Source organism: Nelumbo nucifera, chromosome 1 (genome assembly GCF_055504915.1).
Source record: "Nelumbo nucifera cultivar China Antique chromosome 1, China Antique-T2T, whole genome shotgun sequence".
In the NCBI taxonomy this organism is placed as follows: Eukaryota; Viridiplantae; Streptophyta; class Magnoliopsida; order Proteales; family Nelumbonaceae; genus Nelumbo; species Nelumbo nucifera.
The window spans coordinates 118,610,142-118,637,209 of NC_142649.1; the positions used below are offsets into that span (position 1 = coordinate 118,610,142).

The 27,068-nt window shown below is 38.3% G+C and overlaps 1 protein-coding gene across 8 annotated transcripts in view; it reads right to left on the bottom strand.

The window, feature by feature from the left end:
• LOC104601740 (NAC domain-containing protein 101-like) overlaps positions 1–26,843 on the bottom strand; it is a 38,524-nt gene extending 11,681 nt beyond the window's left edge. The window contains exons 1-4 of one of the 8 annotated variants that reach the window (XM_010265190.3): positions 26,248–26,837; positions 23,796–23,838; positions 22,639–22,788; positions 5,165–5,302 (exon numbers count right to left, since the gene is read on the bottom strand). In XM_010265190.3, the coding sequence (XP_010263492.2) occupies positions 22,784–22,788; positions 23,796–23,838; positions 26,248–26,793 (594 nt within the window). In that variant the 5' untranslated portion in view covers positions 26,794–26,837 and the 3' untranslated portion in view covers positions 5,165–5,302; positions 22,639–22,783. Of the gene's footprint in view, positions 1–4,975; positions 5,303–14,088; positions 14,593–22,364; positions 22,501–22,638; positions 22,789–23,347; positions 23,839–26,247 lie in introns of those variants that run through there. The other 7 variants (XM_088894058.1, XM_088894048.1, XM_010265189.3 and 4 more) reach the window with 7 other exon arrangements.
• Between the last annotated feature and the right edge of the window lie 225 nt (positions 26,844–27,068).

Consider the following 27,068-nt stretch of genomic DNA (forward strand, 5'->3'; position numbering starts at 1 on the left):
ATCACCTTGTGCTTGGTTTGGGAAGTTTAGTGAGGTGGTGAAGAATTTTGGAATGAAACAATGCCAGGTTGACCACTCGGTGTTCAGCTATGATTCAGAAGCCGCAAAGATTTTATTAGTGGTCTATGTGGATGATATTGTCATAACTGGTAGTGACAAATTGGGGATCGATAAACTAAATGTCTTTCTGCAAAACCATTTTCAAACAAAAGACCTTGGGACATTGAAGTATTTCTTGAGTATAAAAGTTGCTAGATCAAAACAAAGTGTAAACCTGTGCCAAAGAAAATATGTTCTTGATCTGCTGAATGAAACAGGACTGTTAGGTGCAAAACCGGCTGAAACTCCCATAGAGCCAAATGCTAAGTTGAGCAGTGATACAGGGGAAATATTTGATGATCCTATAAGGTATAGACGGTTAGTGGGGAAGCTGAACTATTTGACTATCACGAGACTAAACATCTCCTTTGCAACTAGTGTGGTGAGCCAATTTATGCAGAACCCTCGGATACTTCACTGGGATGCAGTTCTTAGAATTGTAAGGTACCTGAAGGGAGCTTCAGGCCGTGGGTTATTGTACAAACCAGGAAGAAGACTTGAGGTAATTGGGTATACAGATGCAGATTGGGCAGGCTCTGTGTCTGATAGAAGATCTACTACAGGTTACTAGACATTTCTTGGAGGAATCTTGTGACATGGAAGAGTAAGAAGTAGACGGTTGTGGCAAGGAGCAGTGCTGAAGCCAAATACAGAGCCATGGCACACACTACATGTGAATTAGTATGGCTAAGGAATCTCCTACAAGAAATCAGGTTCTCCTACAAGAAATCGGCTTCTCCATGGATAGATCTATGAAATTGTACTGTGACAATCAAGCTGCACTCCACATCTCATCTAACCCTATTTTTCATGAGAGAACAAAGCACATAGAGATTGATTGCCACTTTGTGAGGGAGAAGGTCCTTACTGGAGAAATAAGCACAAAACATGTGGGCTCAAGTGATTAATGGGCAGATTTGTTTACAAAAGGCTTAAGCTCAGGGAGAGTGAACTATATATGTAACAAGCTGGGATTATATGACATATATTCTCCAACTTGAGGGGGAGTGTTAGAGCTAGCCGAATAAGGGTAGATTAGTCATTTTATTTCTGTTAAGTTATGTGCTTATGTGGCAGTTTTAATAGAAACTTCCTGTCCCATAATTAAGGGGGGGGGCAGTTTAGTCTTTGTACAACTAATTAGAGGCTAATTCATATTAGGGTCGACTGATAGGGTTTAAGCTATCAGATTTGGCTGTTCCTTTTCTTCTTCTTCTTCTTCTTCCTCTGGTTTGAACTGCTGAAGCCACTGAGATAACATAATGTTATACATATTGTTTATATATTTGAATATTTAATTCTAAGCCTTTACAAAGACTTGTGTGCATGAGTGCATCTAAGGATGGTTACCAGGTTAAACTTGAAAGCTCAGTCTTCTTGAGTTTGCAAAAATGATGAAAAGGAATTATAATTGGTTTGTCAACAAACTTGGAAAATATTCAGCATGCCAAGGAGCATGGTTTGCTGCTACCTTTAGATATATGATTGTTCTATTATGCTCATTGTTTTATTACATTCATTGTTCTAACACTTTTTCATGAAAAGTTTTCTCATGTTTTTTTTTTTGATAAGTAAAAGTATTATTATGTTTTGTAATCCATGTTCGTCACACCTTGCATTGGTAATTTGGTATAGAGCTCTTTGCCTCCCATCCCACTAACAGAAACCCAAGTAGATTATCCATCTTTCAGGGCTTCCATCTCTAACTAAGTCTCTCCCTACAATTGAAAGATGCACACTATGCTGCTTGCCTGCTTCTAAGTTGTATTGCATTCATTGAAGGATATCGGATTTTATACCTATAAAAGGTGAAGTCAAAGGACAAACTCAGTTGAGTTTTCAAACTTGGGAAACAGAACTAACAATGAGTTTGAATGAACAGATTCTGCAATGTCCAGGAAGATATGAATAGGACAGAAGACATGGGAGGGAAAGCAAATATTGTAATGAGTCTATTGGTGCCTGTGTTTGTTTAGAATCAAAGAGAGGCCAAGGGTTCTTCAACCTGCTTCCTTAATGTTTCTGTTTTTCCAGTGGGTTTTCACAAGAATAAGTGGCATGGGTGCTGTATTGACAGCCGTGGTTCTAATTGGAGTTTACTCCCTATAAATACTTTCCCTACATTTAGTGTTTTATTATTATTATTATTGGAGTTTATTATTATTATTATTATTTTTTTTATTATTATTATTAGTATTAGTATTTTATTATTATTATTGGAGTTTATTATTGTATTGACAGCCGGGGTTCTTATTATTATGAAAAGTAGGCCTTTTCTTGGTGGTTGATCATTTATTGAAACTATATGAGGGTGTTTACATGGACAGGTGGAGATTGATTAGAAATTTACTATTAAACAATAACAGTAATGTAACTTTACAAGCCATATTCAAGTGTCTAACTTTCCAAGCAAAGCATTTCATCCTATGGGGAGAGAGAGCTTTTTATAAGGTCATATACATGGGGAGGTTTACCATTCACAATTGATTCGATGACCAAATGCACTCAAGAAAATGAAGCATCCAAGACTGATCCATTTTTGCATGTTGGGCAATTTAACAAATAGAGCCTTGACCGTTAAGTCACTCTTTAAGTCACTCTTCATCGATGATATATAAAAAACAGTAACATCTATAATTGCAATTTAGGCCCTTGTTTGATTTCACTTAGAATAAGCACTTGTTTTAACAAGTACTTCTTTTTAAGTGTTGGGACCAGACATTAAGTGGTAATTAAGTGCTTGTGCATGTTTGGTAAAAAAGTCAACAAGAAGTACTTTTTTTAAAAAGAAGCACTTAAACAAAAAGTGACCTAGGAGTTGCTTTTTTTTTCACTTCTTGGAGAAGTGCTTATTCGAATAATATGGGACAATTCAGTCCCTAGAATTTTTTTATACCCCGCGAGAGTTTTCTTCCCTCTTCCTTCCATTCGAACACAATGGATGCAAGGGCAGCACACCAAACACCTTGACGACTGGCAACGACCAACTGTGCAAGGAAAACAGCCTGCAATCAGGTCGTTTTGCTATTTTCCACCGTTTTATGCATTTTATTTTGATTTGAACTAGTTTTGTTGACTTTTTCCACCGTTCTCAAGGAGCATTCGAAGTTTTGAGCTTAGGAAATGCAACACGAAAACCATCTGGAACAATTCCATTGAGCTGATTGTATGAAAGGTTGATTGAGACCAGAGATATACAATTAAGGATCCCTGGAGGAATGCTCCCTGAGAACTCATTTTGGTCTATTTTGAGAATCTGCAAGTTCGAAAGAGAGCTGATTGATGCAGGAATGTCTCCAGAGAAGTTGTTGTTGGAAAGGTCGAGAGTTTCCAGTCCACCAAAGTTGCCAATGTTACTTGGAAGAAACCCAGAAAAATGGTTATGGGAGAGGTTGAGGGTCTTGAGAGTACTCCCCAAACCCCACAAATCTGATGACAAACCATTGATATTGTTATTGCTCAGATCCAATGTTTGAAGCTTGCCAAGTTTTCCAATGGTAGAATCAGGGATGATCTCTGGCCTAAACCAGAAGCCACTAAACCAATAACATTCTCTTCTTGATTGTCACATAAGACCCCTTCCCATGAACAAATTGGAGCAGATATCGAAAATGGATGAAGAGTTTAGACCCATTTTCTCAAAGAAATCAGAGACAAAGAACTCATCTGTTTTGGGTTATTGGGAAACTAAAGGCCTAAAGAAAAGTGTAAAAACCAGAACAGAACTGAAAAAACCAAAACACATCTGTGGCTAGGGCCGAAATGATAGAAAATATAGAAGAGAATACCAATACCAAATTCTCCACCTGCCTGCCTCAGAGAATCAAAATCATCCTTCTGTGGTAAGAGGTTTTGGGGTCACTAAGAGGTGAGAACACAGTCCTTGCTTTCTGTAACTCCATGAAGAACCAAAACGATCAACACCACAGTGAAGAGTGGTTTTGGACCTTCAAACCAAAATCACTTTTGGGGTTCAAACTTAACCCAGAATCATCTTTTTGCAGCTTCAGTAGTTCAGTTCGACAGTTCGTGTTCATATTCAGAAAAGATTATCTTTTTTGGGACAATATGAACAGGGTAGTACTTTTCTTGCTTTAGGATTCTTAGGAGAGAGTGCTACCTCATCTTGTCTGACGTTGCAGCTTCATGAAAGCCAACAAAGAAAATCCAAACAGACAAGCACTCAACTGAAGCTCTCTTGTCTATGTTTAGGACATGAGAAGCTGTAATTTACCTGTCTTTCATTTCTAAATGAAATATATGAGAGAGGGGAAGGTAGAGTAAGCATATTGAAGACGAGAGGCTAAAATTGTCATTTATGCTAACATAAACACTTGTGGGGAAAGTAGTTCACCAAACATCCCCACCCCAATAAGTGCTTAAAAAACACAATAAGTGATTTGGCAAATGGGTCACCAAACAGCCTTGAGTGGTTTTTAAAATAAGCACTTACAATAAGCACGCACTCGTTGCACAAGTGATTATTTTAACAACCATGCAATCACCAAACATAGCCTTAAGTCTTGTATAGTTTTTTTTTCTAGAAATATGAAGTTGGATACTTACCTACACTTTTTACCACTTCTAATTCAACAATATGTTATGAAAGTACAAGAATAAAATTTTCACATTATTTATCATTCCTCTTTTCTGGTTCCCTTTGCCTTCCTACTTGCCGTACTCAGCACAGCCCCCTCTTCTAGTCATAATATTTAAGAAAAAAGCTGATAAAAAATATATTTAAGCAAAAAAGGAAAGGCAGGAGAGGGGAGAGGAAAGAAAGATAGAGATTGAAGAAAAAGAAATCATAAAACTAAGCATTTAAGAAAGCAACATCAAGATCTAAAGTGACAAGAAATTGTTCAAGAGATTTTACCTGCTCACGCTCATCACACTGTGGAACAAATACAGGGAACTGAAATCCATCAGAAATTTGTTGGGCCACAACCAGATCATCTAGTTTGCTGATTGCTTTCATCTGGCATCTATGGATTCCATTGTTGATGTCAATGGATGTCTTCTCATGCAATGGAAATTCACAAATGTCAGATGTTGAGGCTGTATCATGTTGTTTGAAAGTAACACTGGTTCCCGCATCATGCGTTGCAGCAATGTTTTCTTCAGCATAACAAGTTTGGACATGCTTGGATATTTTATTTCCATTACAAGATCTTAAAAAAATTCGGCACAAAACAAAGGAGTCCTGCATATTAGAAATTGTAGGTTGAATAACAACTGTAATGTCCATCCCAGGAGTCAATTTCAATTATTGGAACCCATCAGGAAAGAAGATAAACAATAATATTTTCATATCTGCCCCAATAATATCCTTCAATTTTGTTAAGAGCAATATTATGAAACAATTATGAAGCAGACAATAGAAACTTAGAAAGAGACGAAATTCTTGTTAAAGGCATTTACTGATATAAAAATTATAAAAAAAAATTGCAGAGTTTCATTAACCAGCACAATGAATAACAACCACCATAAATGACATATTTATGCTCTAAATGTTAATGGAGGAAAACATTTCATACTTGATAATGATTAGAACCTTCCTTCATGTAAATACTATATTTATGTCCTAAAAGTTAAATAATGATAGATTTGGCACTGAATAGAACAGAATGGTGTTACAGGATTCATGTAGCCGACTCCATATAGTTAGGACAAGGCTTAGATGATGATGTCCTAATCATTAAAACAAATTAACATATTGGAGATATCCAGGAAGAAAAAACATCTGTTTCCACAACCCTCCCAATTGTCATACCAACATAGTTTGAAAGTATGGTTGGGAATAGAGTAGAGCAACTTCTCACAAAAGTGACATGTTGAAAGGTTTAACACCATAAAGGGATGCAAAACAAATTCCTAGAATAGATGACATATGATTTGAATGAAACAGGAACAACCATGAGAAATACTGACCAAAATGATGGGGGAAATTTTACAAGTTGTTACATTATGACCATATATGCAGTTTCTAATAGAGTGTTGCTGATCAAGAAACAGCATGTGGAGATAAACATGCTAAGATGGAAGAATGGAATAAATATGATTTTTTTTTGGATCAGCTATGGAAAACATAAATTTTATTAAAAAGAGGTAAAATTTACAACTCTTGAGTAGCCTTGACTACCCCAGTAGAACTTAAATCAACAACAAAAACATTTTCTTATAGTTACAATTGAGCCCAAAATCAGTTCCCTCTATTGACCCCTTGTTTGGCTAATTGATCCCCCTGCTTGCAGGTGGAGGATTCGGCTTGTAATTGATATATCTTTACATAGTGCCTCTGCTCTGAATAGGTAGATTTCTTTTGTTCCCATATTTCACAAGCTGTTTCAGCCCACATAAATGTCTTCCTTACTTGTGGCACCATGGAAACCAAGAACCATGACATCACTATACTATTTTCTTGGTCCCACCTGTCATGTTCAGCACTTCCAGACTTTGGTTCCTTCACTTTACCATTGATGTACCCTGTTTTTCCCCTAGCAGTAATGTAAAGTTTAATTCCCCTAGACTATTCAAGGTAGTTTAGTCCAAATGGAATTACTGCCATGGGGAAACTCATATCCACCTCCCCCCCCCTCATTCCGTTTTGACCTCCTGAAACCCCAGAAGTTGCAGAATTCTCGGAGGACATGATTCAAGAACACTTTTCAGTTTCAATACACACCTTAAGATCTCTCCTAATACCCAAAAAGGTCCAAAAAACACACTAGAGATGCAGTCCACATGCACACACTCTGGTCTGGATACAATCTGAACACAGACCAGCTCTAATTCTCTTAAAAAAATTTCAGGTTGATTTCAGCACTGCACAAGTTTAACAGTCCCAATCCACCAATTTTCCAAATCACCTAAACACACCAACTACTAGGAGATATCACAAAGCAGTGAAGTCACACCAAAACTTAGTAAAAACAGGTCATTCATAACCCATTCTCAGGTACAGGATCACACGATCCACAGAAAAGAGGTCTGAACCTCACAATTCCTCTAACTGCATTCAGCAGTCTTGTTTGATAGGGTTTTTCTTGGTACACGACCAAGAGAAAAGGAAAAAAAAAAGGTAAAGCAAACTTGTACTAGTCATAGGTCAACTTCTCTGATCTCAGTTGAAGAAGACAGCAAGGTAAAGAAGAAAGAACTAGTTCGATCTGCTCTCTAACCCAGTAGAACTGCTCTGATACCAATATTAGCAGAAGAAAAGAGAAGAAATAAGGAAGAAGAGAAGAAAAGAGAAAGGTTTGGAGAGTTCTAATCTGTCTGGCAGCACCAGCTTATGTTATTATATATAGGGCGACCATAAATAAAAGAGAAAAGACCCTTATGCCCTTGCTGTAGTCAAAGTACATAAACAAAGGAAAAAAGGCTATTTTAAACAGAGAAAACAGGCCCTAACTAAGCAGAATACAATCATAAATATAAAGAAAAACATTCCAACAGGAGTCAAATCAGTTCTGGTGGCACCAGAATATATTATATTATATAGGGCGACACTTAAAAGATGGGGAAAGGACTCTTATGCCCCTGCAGCACTTACAGTACATAAACAGAATAAAAAACTAAGTTATTCTAAAACATAACAGGAGAAAATAAACTGAATAAAATAACCAGAATAAACAAGCTATTTCAACAGTATATTATATTTATATAATTATAGCATATTTTTTATGCACATATTATATGTCATGTAGTATAAACATTATATATACATTTATTGTATTATCAAAAAAATTAAATATATTGTATTTAAGTCATAGGCCCAAAGCCCAACCTGGCTTGGCCTGGCCCACAATCACCTCTAGTCCCAATATAAAGTATCAATAGAATCAACATAGTCCCTAGTGAAAAATATTGGCTCTATGTGAAGTACACCAAGATGGTATTATAACATGATGAGTGGGCAACAATATTGTAGATATGTGGAATAGCAATATTATCACCCACCTAATGGAGATGATGACCACTTTGAGCGAGCTCAAAATTCTTTTGGATGTGATATTAAAGTTGTGTTTGGTTTGAAAGAAGAGGTAGGGAAAGGTAAGGAAACCTATACAAGACCCAAATACAGCCTAAACTCCTAGTTTTTGTTCGTGGAATAGATTATTTGGTTAACCTATTAGAACTATTTGCATGTTCTATGAGTTAAATTTCACTTGAAGTCTTGAGCTTACTCTATAGTGTAGCTTCAACTCTTAAATTCTACAAGACAACTTCACAATATATTATTTTGTCCATTAACCTTAGTTTCTTGGTTTTGCTTGATGGCTTAGACTTTAGAACAAGATAATAATTAAAAGGGTGCATATATGCTTCTTTTATCATTTCAGAAAATGTCATTGTTTATTTCCTCACATTTCAAAATTTTCCACTGTCCATAATTTCTATAGTATTTCAATATGGCATTTCTTACATGTTCCCCATATTTGAATGACCAACATTTCAACCTACACCAATGTATTAAGCCTTGAACCAAGCCATACATGTCTAGTTGCAGCCTCCTTACAATCAGTAAGCCCATCATATTTTGCAAGATTAAGGCTGCTTAAATGAGATTGTGATGTTCCTTAGCCTAGACATCTCAATGCATAGGTAGGCTTGATAATACAATCAATTGCATACAAAACTTGTCATTACTGCACATAGCCTAGACATCCAACTCTTCCCTCTTGTATATATGATTGTCATTACTGCACATAACCAATATTGTTCACCAAAAAAAATAAAAAAGAAAAATACTGCATATAACCGATATGAGTAATTCCTCAATATTCTGGAAGTGAATGGACATGGAAACTTTTCACATTTGCACCAGATGAAACCATAGTAGTAGTAGTCTCTTATGGTGCATAGTGCCTAGGCATCTCAATGCTTCTAGAGGTTTCTTGAAAAGGAAACTCTAGGATGAGTTACAACTTACAAGAGAAGTTAAGAAACAAGAAAAAAAGGGAAAAATAAAAGAAAAGAAAAAAGAGGAGATCTTGAAACACCCTAACCACATGAGACGCTATTTCATCCAGACAATCGATTGCACCAATCCTTGCCTATACAAGGAGTGCCACTCATTCTTGGCACATGTCAGAAATTGTAAGCAATTAAGCTCTAACTAATACAAGTATTTTGCTCTTTTTCTACTCAAGGCTGAGCCATCATGAAAGGGCAGTAAGTATTAAGTGGCAAAACCTAGACCCATTGTTCATGATATCGATATCGATGAACATTTTGCCATGTTGGAGAAATTTTGGAGATATTTCGCTAATTTCACTAAGATATTTTGAAAGTCTTAAAAATCAGGAAAGTTTTCTAGAAACATTAAATTAGTTAATAAACATTCAAGAGATCATTAAAACTTAAAAGAAATATAATTGCACATTTAAGGCTCAAACAACCATAACAAAGAACTATATAAATCAAATAGGAAAAAATTAAGCAATTGTAATAGATATGTTTCTCTTTCAATCCCCTTTTAGTCTTTAGGCATCTTCTCTTCTTTATATATGTCAGTTGCTTGCCATTTTAACACTTGTCTTTATTGTGACTATATGTTTTGATTAGATTGGGAATACTCTCTTGTAATTATATGTTCTGCAATTAGATTGAAAATACTTTGCAGATGACATAATTATTTTTTGCAAAGTGATTTGAGAAAGGTGGGTAACTTGAAAGGTCTCGTCAAAACGTTTGAAAGGGTTTCAAATTTAAAAACCAATATGGAGAAGAGTTGCATTGCAAGAATTAATTTGGAGGAAGGAGAAGTGCCTTCAATAGCAGCTTTTTTTGAGTGTTCTACCACTAGTTGGCTTATAACTTACTTAGGTCTCCCCTTAGGTGCAAATCCCAAAGGAAGTAGTTTTTGGCAAAGTTCAAAGTATCGGAAACGCCAAGTGTACCAGAAAGGAAATTTTAAGAGACGTATCGGGATACGCCTTGGATACATATGTGTATCGGAGAAAAACTAAGATACGCATAAATATGCTTGGAAACACAATAAATACTTTAATAAATCATAAAAATACATCAAGAACACTAAATATAAGACCTTAATGAGGTTTATATACATTAAATTAATATATTTTAATGGTTTTATGAAGAAATATATTGTAGTTAATTATAATTTCATTAAAAATCCTATACCTAACTATAATTTATAAATTATAATTTTTAAGTTTTAATGTTTTATGGGATGGGAAAAACCCCTCTCCTATCCAACCATAAAACATGCATTGGCACAACTTCTATGTGAAAATATAATTAATAATTACTTATTATTTAAATACTAATTATTTATTATTTATTTCCAAAAGTTAAAAAAATAAATAAATATTATATAATATATTAAAAAAAATAGTTATTAAAGAAGAAATTTCAATTGCTTTGTGGATATGATAGATCATCCATAGAATTATAATATATTCAGTCATTGTGATCAGATGATAAAATATAATTAATTAACTATTTATTTTTTAATTCTAAAAATATAAAATAAAAAAAATAATTATTAAAGAAGAAATTTCAATAGGTTTGTGGACATAATAGATCATCCATAGAATTATAATATATTCAATTGTTGTGATCAAATGATAAAATATTAATCAATTACTATTTATTTTTTAATTCTAAAAATATAAAAAATCAAACAAAATATTAAAGAAGAAATTTCAATTGCTCTATGGATATGATAGATAAATCCATAGATCTAAAACATATTTAGTCCTTATAGGCAGAGAAAAAATTACATTTTCAAATTTTTTGTTAACTTATATTTTTCGCAAATATCTTCATGAAATTTTCATAAATCTACTGATAACACAAAAAAAATTGTGATTTTGAATGTAAGAAATGTAGATCAACATAAATTTAAACATTCAAGAAAAAAATCACAAGATATTATTAAAAATTTACCTATTTTTGTCATATTTTTTCAAAATTTGAAAAACCTTTTAAAAAAAATAACGATTTACACTTTTTTCTTGCAAAGTTCTGCAAATCTAGCACTCTAGAAATGAAGTTTGGAGTTTTAGAGTCATTTAGGTGTGAAGGAAGGCATATTTTGAGGAAAAGAAGCTTTCTTTCCCCTCTTTTATTTTTATTTTTTGTTTTTGGCCGTATCTTTTTTATCGATACGCCCCGATACGAGTCCGTTACGCATGAAAAAAGACGAAACATCCATTTTCCATGCGTATCCCGTATCTATTTTTCAAAGATACGATACGATACACCCCATATCGGGCGTATTGTATTGAAATTTTAAACCTTGGTTTTTGGTGCCCGATAATAGAGAGCTATGCAAGGAATTCCACAAAGGGAGGCTCGAAAGTTACCTCTCTACTATCTCTCAATCTTCAAAATTCCACAAAGGGAGGCTAGAAAGTTAGAGAAAATTATGAGGGATTTCCTATGGAAACCAGGGGAAGGGAAAAAAGATCATTCGGTCAATTGAAAGACAATATGCAAAAGTAAGAAAGAGGGGGGGGGGGGATTAGCTATAGGGAATGTTGTTAAGAAGAACTTGGCAATTCTAGGAAAGTGGTTATGGAGATGGCAATTAGAGTGGGAGAAGCTATGGCATGAGGTGATTGCTAGCATTCATGCTACATTGGAAAATGGCTTGGACGCAAGTGTATCTCCTACATTGGCGTCACCTTGGAAAGCAATCCATGGTATTCTTCTTCTTTTCCACAACTTTGTAAGGTATGATGTGCGTTCTAGGGACTCTGTTTGGTTTTGGGAAGATATTTGGCTTGGTAATAGTTCTCTCAAATACCTCTTTCCTTCTTTGTTTGCTATCTTGTTGCTTAAAAAGACTCCAGTGGCTAATTTCATTCCCCCCCTCCCCCTTTCATTTCCCTTGAGTCTTAATTTGGACCCTGTTGTAAGGCTTACTTAATTGTTACTTTATAGTTGTTGTTAGTAGGCTGTTGGAATTACTTGTTTCTTTGTTCTTCTTTCTTTTTTCTTATTATTCTGATTATAGGATATGCCGCCAGGGGCATACTTGTAATTTCTGATTCTTTTATGAAGTTAATATAAATAGAAAATTGGCGGCAGCCAGTAGTTACTTTTTTCCTCTCAACCGTACCTCTCTCTTCCTCTCTCTCTCTCTCTCTCCCAATCCCCACGAATCACCACATGGTATCAGAGCAGGTTTTCTAGGTTGAAAAAGACCTACGATCCCTCATGCCCTATTCTTAAAAAGTGTTTGGACGTGACTATTTCTGCAGAAACCCTAGCAGGTTTTTGGCGGTTGTTTCTGGAGAAACCCTAGCAGTTTCTGACGGCAGCTTTTGTGATTTCTTTTTCTTGGCCATAATAGCAAGAAAACCCTAGTCGGAGAAGAGTGATGCTGGTTCAGACTCCTCTGTTCGATGCTGTGAAGTCAAATTCAGATTAGCACCTTCGTACAAGTGCTAAACAGGTGTGTTTTTTTGTTTCAGTTTGTCTCAGCCTTCTTTGGCTGATGGTGCGGAGGGCTCATGCCTTTATTATATAGTTATTTGTTTGGACGTTGGATGGTTAGAGTGTATGAACTACAGTCAGACTGATTGTAATGTATGTATTGGTGGTGCTGAACCGATTACCGGACTGGTTTATTGTTCTGTTTGGACGTTGTGTTGACTGAACCCCTTGTTCTCAGCAGTATTCCCTTTGTTCTCAGCAGTATTTAATGTTCTTTTACTCACATTCTAGGAGTAAACCCTGAGTTGCTCACATTCTGATTGTGACAGCTGTGTTGTTGGGTGGTATTTGGACTGGTTTTCAGTAGTATTCGATGGCAAGTCATGAATTAACTTCATCGGGGGCTACACCAACCCGCAGCACAACGGGTATGGGAGGTGAAAACATGGTTTTTCCCATGCCAATTATCACTTTAAACGGTCTGAATTACCTAGAGTGGGCTAAGAGTGTAAAACTCTATGTAACGGCAAGGGGTAAAGCTGGTTACATCAATGGAAGGGTGAAAGAACCCAAGGGTGAGACGGCTGAACATGATAGGTGGGACCAAGAAAACAGTATGGTGATGTCTTGGCTCCTCGCAACCATGGAACCTGATGTGAAAAAGAATTTTATGTGGGCAGACACCGCCAGTGAGATCTGGGAACAGGCCAGAACTACCTATTCTGAGCAAAGGCATTATGCCAAGGTTTACCAGTTGCAAGTTGAATCTTCAACATGTAAACAGGGAAACTGTAGCTTGTCTTCATACTATTCAGCCCTTACCTCCATATGGAAGGAATTGGACCATTATCAGGCCATAGAGTGGAAGCACGATGATGATGCTAAGGCCTACAGGAAGCTGGTCTCTCGGCAACAGGTGTTTGCTTTCTTGTTGGGACTAAACTCCGCATATGAACCGTTGAGGGTGCAGATCCTAGGAAGCAAAGAGTTGCCTACGGTTCATGAGGTATACTCCCTTGTCCAATCTGAAAAAAGCAGGCAGAATGTAATGGTTACAGCTGAGGGGGAGCAACAAATTGCCTTGGCTGCAATGAATAATAACTCCACGGGAAAGAAAAGTGACCCTAAGAAAGTGGATGATAAAGATAAGTTGTTCCGTACCCACTGTAGGCGTTCACAACATACACGTGACACTTGTTGGGACATCCACAAGAAACTTTAGTGGGCAGCAAAGAATCAAGAACAGGGTAAAGGTCATTTGAAGAAAATGAGCGCAACACATGTGGCAACCCAAGATACTCAAGTTGCCGGTAGTACCCGAGACCACCCTAATAAGTCTGACCCCAAGAAGGATATAATGAATTCCTTCAGGGAGCACCTGGAATCTTATGGTAGGGCCTTGCGGCAAATGGACAACTCAGTCACTGGTACTCCCTCTACTTCATTTGCATCTACTTCAGGTAATATGGCTTCTGCAACACGATTTTGTTGTGGTGTTCTGGCGCATGAGCTCCTATGAATAGATCCGTAGGAGGCGAAAAACTCATTGAGCTCCCCATGGAAGTATTCCTTCGCATTATCAGATTGGAAGATCTATATTTCAACATGGAACTGCGTAAACACCATCCTCTGGAAGTCTTTCACTATCTTTGGAACTTCGTCTCTTCTACGCATAGGAATTACCCATGTATAGCGAGAGTAATCATCGATCAATGTAATAAAGTACTTATATCCGCCCTCAGAGATTACATTGGTAGGCCCCCATACATCAGAATACACAACATGAAAATGAGCATTTGATCTTTTATTACTTGAGTGAAAAGTTGCTCTACATTGTTTGCTCAACTGACACATTTGACACATGAACTCTGATACTGAACATGACTTAAATAAAACTGGAAACAAAGATTTTATTATTTCGAAAGAAACATGACCTAAACGACTATGCCACAAGAAAATTTGACTCTTATTTGACTGACTATGCGACTCTGAGGATGACACCGAGAGACCAGCTTTGTTGTCGAGAATGTAGAGACCATCCACTAGGCTTCCTCTAGCAATCGTCCTCCCAAAAGTTAGATCCTGAAAAACACATGAATCAGCAAAAAATGTCACACTACAATTCAATGAGCTTGTAATGCTACTAATTGAAAGCAAGTTTATGGGAAGCTGAGGGACATGCAATACACAATTCAGGTTAGGCCATGGGGAAGGGATATTGATCTTTGGCCTGCAATGGAAGAAAAAGAGCCATCTGCAAGTCTCACTCTATCCCTTCCTGACAAAAGAATGATCCAAGGGGAATCTGGGGAGTGACATGGAATGCAGAAGCCATATTACCTGAAGTAGATGCAAATGAAGTAGAGGGAGTACCAGTGACTGAGCTGTCCATTTGCTGCAAGGTCCTACCATAAGATTCCAGGTGCTCTCTGAAGGAATTCATTATATCCTCCTTGGGGTTAGACTTATTAGGGTGGTCCCGGGTACTACCGGCAACTTGAGTATCTTGGGTGTCTTCCAGCGTACACGTCGGAGAAATCAGCAGTGTGATAGAGATGTGGAGCAGCCAAACACTGAGCAATTGACATCATTAGACTCCCAGGAGGTAAGTCCACCCCCTAACCCTACTCCTACTGTGGATGACCTTGACATTCCTATTGCCCAACGAAAGGGAGTCAGGTCCTGTACTACCAAACACCCCATTACCCACTTTGTCTCCTATGACCACATTTCCCCTCGTACCGAGCCTTCCTATCGGCAGTTGATTGCATCATTGTTCCCAAAAATGTTGCAGAAGCCTTAAAATGCCCTGAATGGGTAGATGCCATGAAGGAGGAGATTAATGCCCTCCACAAAATCAGACTTGGGAATTGGTGGATACTCCAAAGGGGAAAGACCCCATGGGGTGCAAATGGGTGTTCACAGTTAAGCACAAGGCAGATGGAACAGTTGAAAGGTACAAAGCAAGACTAGTGGCCAAAGGGTACACACAAGTATATGGGGTTGACTATGATGAGACTTTTGCCCCGGTGGCTAAGATGAACTCAATTAGGGTTCTCCTATCCTTAGCTGCTAATCTTGACTGGGAATTGCATCAACTGAACATAAAGAATGCTTTCCTGAATGGTGACTTAGAAGAAGAGGTATACATGGTTCAACCTCCTACATTCTATGCCAAGGGGAGTGAAAATAAGGTGTTTAAGCTACGAAAGTCTCTCTATGGCTTAAAACAGTCTCCCAGAGCCTGTTTCAGTAAGTTTCACATGGCAGTTCAAGAGATGGGATTCAAACAATGTCGGTCTGATCATACACTCTTTGTGAAGAGATGTCAGGACCATGTTGCTGTATTGATAGTGTATGTAGACGATATCATCATTACAGGAAGTTGGAGCTCAGAGATACAGAACTTGAAACAATTCCTTGCATCTAAATTTGAAGTGAAAGATCTAGGACTCCTGAAGTATTTCCTTGGGATTGAAGTTGCCCGCTCAGAAAAGGGTATCTTTGTCTCTCAAAGGAAATACACCCTTGATCTATTACGGGATACAGGTAAATTAGGTGCAAGGCCAGTAGATACTCCTATGGATGTGGACCACAAGCTAGGTGACTGTGTTGGTGAACTTCTGAAAGATGTGAAGCAGTTCCAAAAGTTAGTGGGAAAGCTGATTTATCTGTCCATGACCCGTCCAGACATTGCCTATTCCGTTGGGGTCCTAAGCCAGTTTATGCACTCTCCTAAGAAGCCACACATGGAGGCAGTAGAGAGAGTCCTTAGATACTTGAAGAAATATCCAGAAACAAGCCTATTATTCAGTAAACACAATCACCTAAAGGTGGAAGTCTTTACAGATGCTGATTGGGCAGGAGCTGTGGATGATAGAAAGTCCACTAGTGGGTATTGCACATTTCTGGGAGGAAATCTGGTGACCTGGAAGAGCAAGGAGAAAAGTGTGCTAGCAAAGTCAAGTGCTGAAGCTAAATATAGAGCTATGGCACATGGGGTGGCTGAAGTCCTTTGGCTAAAGAACCTTCTAGGGGAGCTTGGAGTTGTTGTTCATAGTCCTATGTCCCTTTACTGTGACAACAAGGCTGCAATAAACATCGCCAGCAACCCAGTCCTACATGAGAGGACCAAGCATATTGATGTGGATAAACACTTCATAAGGGAGAAACTGGAAAAAAGGGAAATTTGCATCCCTTGTGTCAACCCCAAGGAACAACTTGCTGATGTCCTTAAAAAGGGGCTTCCGTGCTCGCGGCACAATGAGTTATGTGACAAGCTGGGCATGATAAACATCTTCAGCCCAACTTGAGGGGGAGTGTTGTAAGGCTTACTTAATTGTTACTTTATAGCTGCTGTTAGTATGCTGTTGGACAGTTACAGTTACTTGTTTCTTTTTTCTTCTTTCTTTTTTCTTATTATTCTGATTCTAGGATATGCCACCAGGGGCATACTTGTAATTTCTGATTCTTTTATGAAGTTAATATAAATAGAAAACTTGCGGCAGCCAGTAGTTACTTTTTTCCTCTCAACCGTACCTCTCTCTCTCTCTCTCTCTCTCCCAATCCCCACGAATCACCACAGACCCTTATAAAAATGATGGTCAAGTGTGGATTCCTCACCCCAAGGGTGTTTTTTACTTGCATTTCTTCCATTCTTTGTGCTCATTGCCCTCTCCCCAAGTTTTTCACTATACTGAAGTTTGGAGTAAACCAGTTCCCCCAAAAGTAGGCCGCCTTTTGCTAGGAAGTGTGTCTAGGGAAGATTAACACTTTGGATAATCTTCAGAAAAGAAGGCCAACTCTTTGTTTATCCCCTAATCGGTGTGTTCTCTGCAATTCCAACAATGAGAATTATTACCACTTGTTTATTTCCTACTCTTTTATTGCAGATTTCTGGGAATGGGTGTTCTCTTCATTTGGGTGCAAGTGAATTTGCTAGCAGAGGTTAAGGGTCTTTTTTATCCTTCAAGCAGCATTGACTTGGATGATTTGGGAGGAGAGGATTGCAAGAATCTTTCTACAGAAGGAGAGAAGTAAGAAAGTGGTGAAAGAGTGTGTTTGGACTTGATCCATTCTCTAGTTGAAAACTTTGGACAATTTTTCATATTTTTCTTTTGATGATCTATAAAGGAATTGGCTTGTAGAGAAAAGGTGTTATCCGAGGAATGATCTAGTATCCTCAAAGTGGTTACCCCTCCAAAAGATTTTGTCAAACTGAATTTTGATGGAAGTAGTCAAGGCAATTCGGACCCTTCCAGAGTGGGGGGAGTCTTAAGAAATAAGGAAGGACATGCCATAGCCCTATTCTCATGCCCAATAGGGGTGAGAGACTCTATTAGAGCCAAGTTGATGGCAGTTCTATAGGGTTTACAAATTGCAAATGAGCTAAATCTAGAGAAGTTGGTAATTGAAGGGGATTCTAAGGTGGTGGTGGGGTGGTTAAAGGAACCAGAAGATGTAATTTGGGGCAACTAGAAGAAGATGAAGAAATTTATATGGTTGACAAAGAACATGATATAGAGAATCCAGTGGATGAGGAGGGCATCCAATTCTTGTGTTGATTCTCTAGCTTAGCAAGGGGTTACTAGGGCACAATTGTATTGGGTGAAGTTGTAATTATTTTTGTTTTTTGTTCTTTGCTAAGTGAGAGAGGTTGCACCTCACGCTTCTCTTCGGGAAGCTTGTACTAGTTATATATGTTTTGTCTTCTCTATTTCTTTGATCATTAATAAAATTCCACTCACTTATCAAAAATATATATATATGCATTTTTCTTTTTCTTTTGAATTATAGTGACTTAGTAAGTGAATATTATGAGGGTGGGCTTTGCTGCAACAATTGGGTTGCTCCATTGCAACCTGAGTGACCAAGGCTCAAATCTTGGAAACAACATCTCTGTATGTGCAGAGATTAATGTACATTTGTCCCTCCCCAGACACCATATTGGTGGGACCCTCATGCACTGGGCTGCCCAAATATCAAAGTTGTAAGCCAATTATCCAATCACCAATTCCCTGTCGCTTCTTTTAGGAAAATGTTTAAAAAAAATCAAGATGATTTTAATGAAATAATGAAAAGATTTTAATAATATTCTAAAATTTTAAACTTTAAACATAAGTATATCAATGAAATCTGAAATATCACCAACATATTGGCAAATCTCAGAGATATTTAGGAAAAAAAGATTCCTGGAAGATTTCGTATTGCCACCTAGCAAATGGGGATATATCGGGGATATTTTGCCAAATATCGTCGGTATTGTGAACCATGCCTAGACCATAACAGTTTCCTTAGCTTGAACATTCAATTATGCATAACCAGAGTCCCTACATTCAATTTCCTTAGTGTGAACATTCAGTTTTGGTCCAAACAAAACAAAGTCCCTACATCCACCAACCATAGGTTGACAAATGTAGGTAACCTACCCACATCATTCTCTTAACTTTTTTTTGAAGATAAAAGAAGAAAATTTATTAGAAAAACCAGCAAAAAGTACAGCAGGTGACAAGGCATCACCCGGAAAACCCAAAATAAACCAACAAACCCCAACTTCCAGACAATCCCTCTAACAAAACAAAAAACACTAAACTCAAAAACTGCCACAAATAGACCCAAATCAAAGCCAGAACCCCTACCCATAACTTATCTCCCCTCTTTCCAAAAACCTAATGATCAGAGGCCCAACCCAAAACCCTTCCCATCAGCAGTGCTCACACACTTCCTTCAGAACCTCTTTTCTCCTCTTTGTAGATTTTCTTGTCTTATTTGCCCTTTTATTTATACCAACTCCAAAAAGGTCACCCCCTTAGTCTAGGAAAAATCTTTGAGACTGTCACATTTCGGTTTTTATTTTGGTTCTTAAATCTTTTCACTATATTAGGAAGAGTCATATTATTCTTCCTCTCCACCCCCTCCCCATTATTGTTAATCCTTTCCAGCTTCAAAGGCAGAACCGCAAGCCTCAGAAGCTGGAAAATCCTTCCCATTCCTCAATGTAACTCCATCCGTTGCTTCATCCACTTCCTTAAAGGCATTCATTGCAAATTCTCACCACCTATGAAAAATAGACCCAAAATTTTACTTACCTCCACCTCTTTGTTGATAACTGTCTCCAAGTCAGCTTTTTTTCCAATTTCATGTGTTTCGTCCATCAGAATTTCACCTTCCTCGCCTTCCACTTCCTCTTCACAATCTATCTCAAGAGGTCTTGTTTTGTAGTCTCTTTTTCTCTGGCAATTCTTTGATTCCTCATTCCAAATTCATTCGTTTCCTCCCTGTCATTTGCTTCTATGTCAGGTGACTGGTCGCCATCCACCTCCTTTGCTGCATTCTCCTTAGAGCCACTTCCTTCCTCCTCCTGAACATCAATTAGGACAACTCCAGTTACGTCATTCTCTAAGTTCATCTTCTGGACAGGCATCAACATGGAAGATGCTGGACCAACAACATCGTCCATCAAACCCCAATCTTTTCCAGAATTTGTGCTCGACCCACGTGACCACTTTCACAATCACATGGACCTCTCTTCCCCATTCGACCAAGCTCCTGTCCTGGTTCAACCTCCTGATTTTACTCCCTTCGCCCAGTTCAACCGTATTAAATTTCTGTTGCGCCTTTACTACCTGTGGCCCCCACCTTTCATGTGAAGAGGCACCCATTCTCCCAACTGTTTCACCTCAATGAATAACTCTACTATCATTTCTCATCCACCAAGATAAACTGCATACAATACTTTCAGTCCTTAATTCCAAATGAATGGAACCAGTTAAAATTATATATTTCTACATGAGCCTGTGGGTTAGGATCAGAAAGATAGGTGGCTGTTAAGGTTCAAACTTTACAATCTACAACATTGGTCAAGCTGCTTATACCTCTAAAGTCTAAATAGATCTCACAATATGAAGGATTCTTAATTTAGTTCCACCTGTTTTTATTGCCTATCAATATTTGGATGTAGTTTTTCAAAGGTATTGTTTTTTTTCCTTTCAGTTTGAGCATGAAAAGGCTATCAGATATGATCTGCTAGCATGTTACTTTTCAGTTGTGAAAATGAGATGAAACAGGTATTTATGAAACCTCCCAAGCTTAAATCATGGATAAATTTCTTGCATGTATTATGCACGTAACAACAAAATACTCTATGTAACAACAAAGGCAATGTATAAGAGGTATTCCATAACTCTTGTTGAATAAATTCAGTCAAACCCAATTTTCTCCATTTTAAATTGCATGTTCAAGTCATTCTTTTAAATATTTATCCAAATAGTGGCTGCATAGGTTTGATATCATTCTGTACGTGGATGGCATGTATAACCAGGTAAAGTTCACAGAAACAGGTTAATCCAGCCAGTCCCTTGGCCACTGTCGATGCCACTAATGTAACTCCCAATTCACCATTTGAACAGCAGTGAGAATTAAAAAGAAAAAAAAAAAAAAAGCCATTACAGAATGTTGGTCCCAGCTATTTGGGTCTTGGGTGGGGTGGATTGGATAAGGTCCTAACCTTTGGCATTTTTGTTCACAAAGTGACCGCTCTCAAATGTAACAGCAGTGAGAATTGTGAATGATTCGATTAACACTAGTTCAGTCCTAGGTCTGAGATAAGTAAGAAAGAAAAAAGAAGAAGAAGAAGAAGAAAAAGAGGAGAGGAGAAGAAGAAAGGGTTCAGTCTGAGAAGAGTAAAAGCCAATCCCTCTCTGCTGACCCACCTTATATTTATAATCATGGTATTAGACTACAAATGACAAATCTGTCCCTCATTATGTATGGGACAAACAACTTAAACTCGGACAAAATAGACAATTCAACCTTAATTAAATAGACAAATGACCAAACTACCCTTGTAACACTCCCCCTCAAGCTAGAGAGTATATATCATATAGTCCCAACTTGTTACATATATAATCCATTCTTCCTTGACTCAACTCCTTTGTAAACAAATCTGCCCATTGGTTTCCTGAACTCACATGAGCTGTACTTATCACTCCACTGATCACCTTTTCTCTTACAAAGTGGCAGTCAACTTCAATATGCTTTGTTCTCTTGTGAAAAATTGAATTAGAAGAAATGTGGACTGTAGGTTGGTTATCACAATACAACCTCATGGGTTTGTCAACTAAGAACCCCATCTCCTGCAAAAAAAAATTCAGCCACACTAGTTCACATGTAGTATGAGCCATGGCCCTGTATTCAGCTTCAGCATTGCTTCTTGCTACCACAGTTTGTTTCTTGCTCTTCCAAGTCACCAGATTGCCATCCAGAGGCAGAAAGGTACAATACCCTGTAGTGGATCTCCTATTAGACACATATCCGACCCAATTAGCATCTGTGTACCCCTCTATCTCAAGAGTTCCTCCACTCTTGTATAACAAACCACGACCTGGAGCTCCCTTCAAGTACCTAACAATTCCTAGAGTTGCCTCCCAATGTGGAACTCAAGGATGTTGCATAAACTGACCCACCATACTTACTACAAATGATATATATATGGACGAGTAATAGTCAAGTAGTTCAATTTACCCACCAACCTCCTATACCTTCCAGGATCATCAAACTCTACACCTGCATCAATACTCAATTTGACATTTGGTTCCATGGGTGTTTTACCTGGTTTGGCACCTAACAACAAATCCTGGTGGTTGCTCCATATATACTTCCTCAACAAGATCACCATATAAGAAGGAATTTTTTTATATCAAGCCGAAAGAGGGGGCCAATCATACATGGCTGCTAAAGAAATCAACACCCGAACTAAGCCAATCTTAGCCATAGGAGAGAATGTCTCCGTATAGTCAACACCACACAACTAATAATAGCCTTCGGCCACAAACCTGGCTTTCAACCATTCCACACTGCCATCTGGAAGATTATTCACTGTGTATACCCACTTACATCCAACAACATGCTTACCAAGAGGGAAAGTGGTAAGCTCTCACGTGTGATTGTATGCCAGTGCAGACAATTCTTCTTCCATTGCTTGTTGCCACCCTGGAGAGGAAATGGCTTATTGGACATTTTTAGGAATAGAAACAAATGATAACAAAGATATAAATTGTCAATGGAAAGCAGAAAGGTGAGCAATAGAAACATAATGGGAAATAGGATGAGATGTACAATTACATTTACCTTTCCACAATGCAATAAGAAGATAAAGGTCAGAAGGAGGAGGTACAACTGCAAGATCTGTCGACGAGGGCTGAACTAGAGGAGGGGTCGGTGCTCTTCTATGAGTATACAACTATACACTTGTGTGATTGGCGGCCTTTCAGTATTAACCTGCATTGGAGAAGACAACAACTGAGACACAACAGGAACCGTAGGAATGGAATCCTCAACTGGAATTAGAAGAGGAAACACAAGAGCAAGAGGAGGAATATCAGAACTAGAAAAATAATGGAACAGACTCAAAGAAAGTGACATTAGAACACACAAAAGATCGACGAGAGGTAAGGTTGTAACACTTGTACCCTTTCTGGATTTTAGAGTAGCCAAGAAAGATGCATTTTGTAGCACGTGCATCTAACTTGTCCGGTCCAAGCCCTAAATTCTGAACACCAAAGACTTTGGGAGTAAGAGGGAATTGAGAAAGAGTAAGGAACAAGACTGAGAAAAGGGACTGACTTCCAATGATAGACATAGGCATCCAATTGATGAGAAAACATGATGTAAGGACAACATCACTCCAAAAACGCTTTGGAACATTCATATCAAGCATAGTAGACCAAGTAGTTTCAAGTAAGTGTCGGTTCTTCCATTCAGCCATGCCATTTTGTAGTGAGGTATAAGAACAAGAAGTTTGGTGAATTACCCCATGATGCTCTAAGTATTGTTGAAATGGTGTTGAGGTGTATTCTTTTGCATTATCCAAGCAAAGAATTTTAATATGAACACTAAATTGGATACGGATTTCAGCATGAAACTTTTGGAAAATAAAGAACAATTCACTTCTGTCTTTCATAAGATAAGGTCATGTCATCCTTGAATATCATCAACGAAAATTACAAAGTACTTGTAGCCATTGTACGGCACTACTTTATTTGGACCCCAAACATCTGAGTGAACTAAAGAAAAAGGACACAAAACACGACTATCAACTCTAAGACTATAATGTTTCCCAAGCTGACACGACTCACAATTCAATGATGAAAGATGACTTAAAGACGGAACTAGAAATTTTAGGGCCTTGAAAGATGGATGACCAAGTCTGCAATGCCACTGGAAAGGAGTAAGAAATGATTGAAGAACTACTTTCGAACCACCACTATCAAGGTAATACAATTCACCTGCCTCATGCCCTCCACCAATCTTCATCCCTGTCTTGAGATCCTGAAACACACAAAAAGAGGGATAAAAAGTTATAGAATAATTAAGTGACTTGGTTAATCTACTAACAGACATGAAGTTAAAGGGAAATTTGGGTACATATAAGACTGAGGATAAAGATAAAAAAAAAGTGATATCAACATCACCAACACCACAAATGGGAGAGGTAGAACCATTAGCAAGGGTAATTGTTTAGGACGTGGAAGACTGAGAAAGTGAAGAAAACGCACCTGGAGTCCCAATTATATGATCAGAGGCTCCAAAGTCAATAATCTAGTGTGAGGGTTTGGATGCCAAGCAAGCCATACCTGAATGTGCAAGCGTAGTTGTGTTCTGCTGAGAGGATGTCTAAAGAAACTCATACTCCTCACATGGGACACTCATTGTTTCCTTCCTAGAAACACATATAGATGCGGAGGGTGTCTGATCAACCTGTTGGTTCTCACTAACTATACCACCACCACTAGTCACAGCATGATTAGCCAAAGTGTTGGGTGGACCATGTAAGTTATAACAAAAGTTAACAATATGCCCCTCCAATCCATAATATGTGCACCTCCTAGGACCAGTACTTAGTCCTCTACCACGACCTCCCCCTGAATTTCGACCTCTACTGCGACCACCAGTACGATTGAACATAGGACTACCTCAGGTCCCTAGAAATCCACGACCACCTCCACCACCTCTATTTCCACGACCTCCCCCTCTCGCCACCACAAAACCAGACCTGTCTGAGAGGGCGGAATGCTCCGTAGGTTCAATAGAAATCCTCTAGAGTCGGGCAAACACCTCCTTAAGAGAGGGGAGAGCAGATCCGCCTAATATTTGTGCTCGAATAGGTTCATAATCAGATTTTAAACCCACTAAAAACCTTGTCACATCAATTGTTCTCGTTGTTGTTGCTGAATTTTAACATCCGAAGTCAAAGGGTGATATACATTAAGCTCATTACAGAGATTGCTCATGCTTGCATAGTACTCTTCTAGGCATTGATTTCCCTGCTTAGGTTAAAGTACTCTTAATAAAGTTGGTACACTCTACTAGTGTTATCTTGGCCAGAATCAAGTTTCTTAGCATGGTCCCAAATCTCCTTAGTTGTATCCAAGAACATAAAGTTCACACTAATTTTATGCTATTACTATTCCACAACCAAGTCATAATTTGTGTGTCCTCCTATTCCCACTCACTAAACCTTGGAGATTCAGAAGAGAGTTTCTCCTCCCTCACATGTTTCACCTTCTTCTTGGCTTTTAAGAACACTTCCACTGATTTAGCCCATGGCACATAGTTATAACCATTTAACTTGATAGAGATCATTTGAACATTCAGGTAATCAGGGGAAATCATAACCCCAGTCTTATTATCACTACCCTCTCCAGTTGTAGCCATTATAACAAAGTCACCACACACCAAAAAAAGATTCAACTATAAGAGACAAAAGTCATCATTCACTATTCAGCACTACACCACACACCACCCAATAAAACACTGTTGTTACAACACCGCTATCAATCAACACTGCCACATGGATGAAATCCAATCCAAAAGAGAGAGAACACACTACACTATCAACGACTAGAGAATTCTGTTCACACCTGTCCACAACTAGCCCTCTCCGAGTCATCGATTAGAGGGTTTCTGGCAAACCACCACAGCAACTGGAGGCATAGTTACCTCCAATAAGGAAAAACGACTACTCCTTTTTGGTCCCTTATCGATCCTCCGATTAGTTTGGAAGTCATTTTAGAAAGAAATTATGATATGGCAATCCAATGAGGAAGGAAAGAAGAAAAAAAAAAGTGAGTTCAAAACTAATTTTCTAGTGCTCTTATACCATGTAAATAATTCGATTAACACTAGTTCAGTCCCAGGTCTGAGACAAGTAAGCAATAAAGAAAGAAGAAAGGGTTTAGTCTAGAAGAGGAAAAGTCAATACGACCCACCTTATATTTATAATCTTGGTATTAGACTACAAAAGACAAATCTGTCCCTCGTTATGGGACAGACAAAATAGACAATTCAACCTTAATTAAATAGGAAAATGACCAAATTACCCTTGTACTGTCGATTCTAACAAGAATAAAAGAACGAAATTTGCCTGCTTAACTTGCTAAATTGCTCCATTTTTTTTTCACAAGGATATCCAATTGCATTTTACAATTTTTTAAGGAAGAGGCAGCCGACAATGGTAATAAGCTAGTCAACCAAATACCCAGGTAGTTTCCAAAACAATATTTGAGGGGAAAAACATTTTCTCACATTCAGATAAAACATTCAACCAGCCATGGAGACAAGGAGAAAGAAAAATAACCTTCCAGAGGTCTTCTTCACAAATTGCAAACCAGAATCAAGTAATCCAATTAAATAAAATAGAATGACAGACACAAAAAGAATTCCGAGAACCCTGTTTACCTTCAGATGATCAACAAGGGCATACTCATACATCATCCAACCAGACTTCTCTGCTTTCAACGAATTCCCTCTGTAAAACACAAAAGTCTTCCTCTTCCCCAATAAAACTCCTTTTCCAATAACATCCCGGGCCCGTCCCCTGCTCTTCCAGAAGCCGCCTCTGGTTTTCCGCTTCCCGCGGTCACTTGTCGCCTTTGCAGTAAAACAATACCAATGCTTCTTACGTCCGCCGTCACCAAATGGAAAACACGCGATCTCCGGTAGGTCACAGGGGTCATAGTTGTACAGATCCAACTCTTCAATCACATCTGAGCCTAAGAGTGGAACATCGACAACTGAAAGGTTATGGTGCGTTGGGCTCTCCCTGTTGTTCTTGTTGCTAAGGTAGTAACATAAGAGCTGTTCTTCGGTTGGACGGAATCGGAAACCAGGCGGATGTGGGGTAGGAATCGATTTCAGATTCCTAATATGCCCCATGAAGCGGAGCAACAGTGAGCTCGCTGAAGATTTACAAATCTCATAATGTGGGAAGACACGCCACGACATAGAAAATGCTTCGACTTCGGACTTTGGAAGCTTGTTTGCCAAGTTTCTTGTTGAATGGCAGTTGACATTGTACCTCATTTCCGTACGTCCATTAGCCGATGTAGGTTACACGTGGACGAAAAGTGGCAGATAAAATATAGGAAGGAAAGGTTGGCTGTCTACGTTCGAGCAGCCTGTGCTGTCTAGAGGGTCAGAGATCTGCCCCGTAAATCCCTATGAGTCCGGAATCCGGATCTACTCTCACAAATCGCTCTTCACACCGACCTCACAGAATG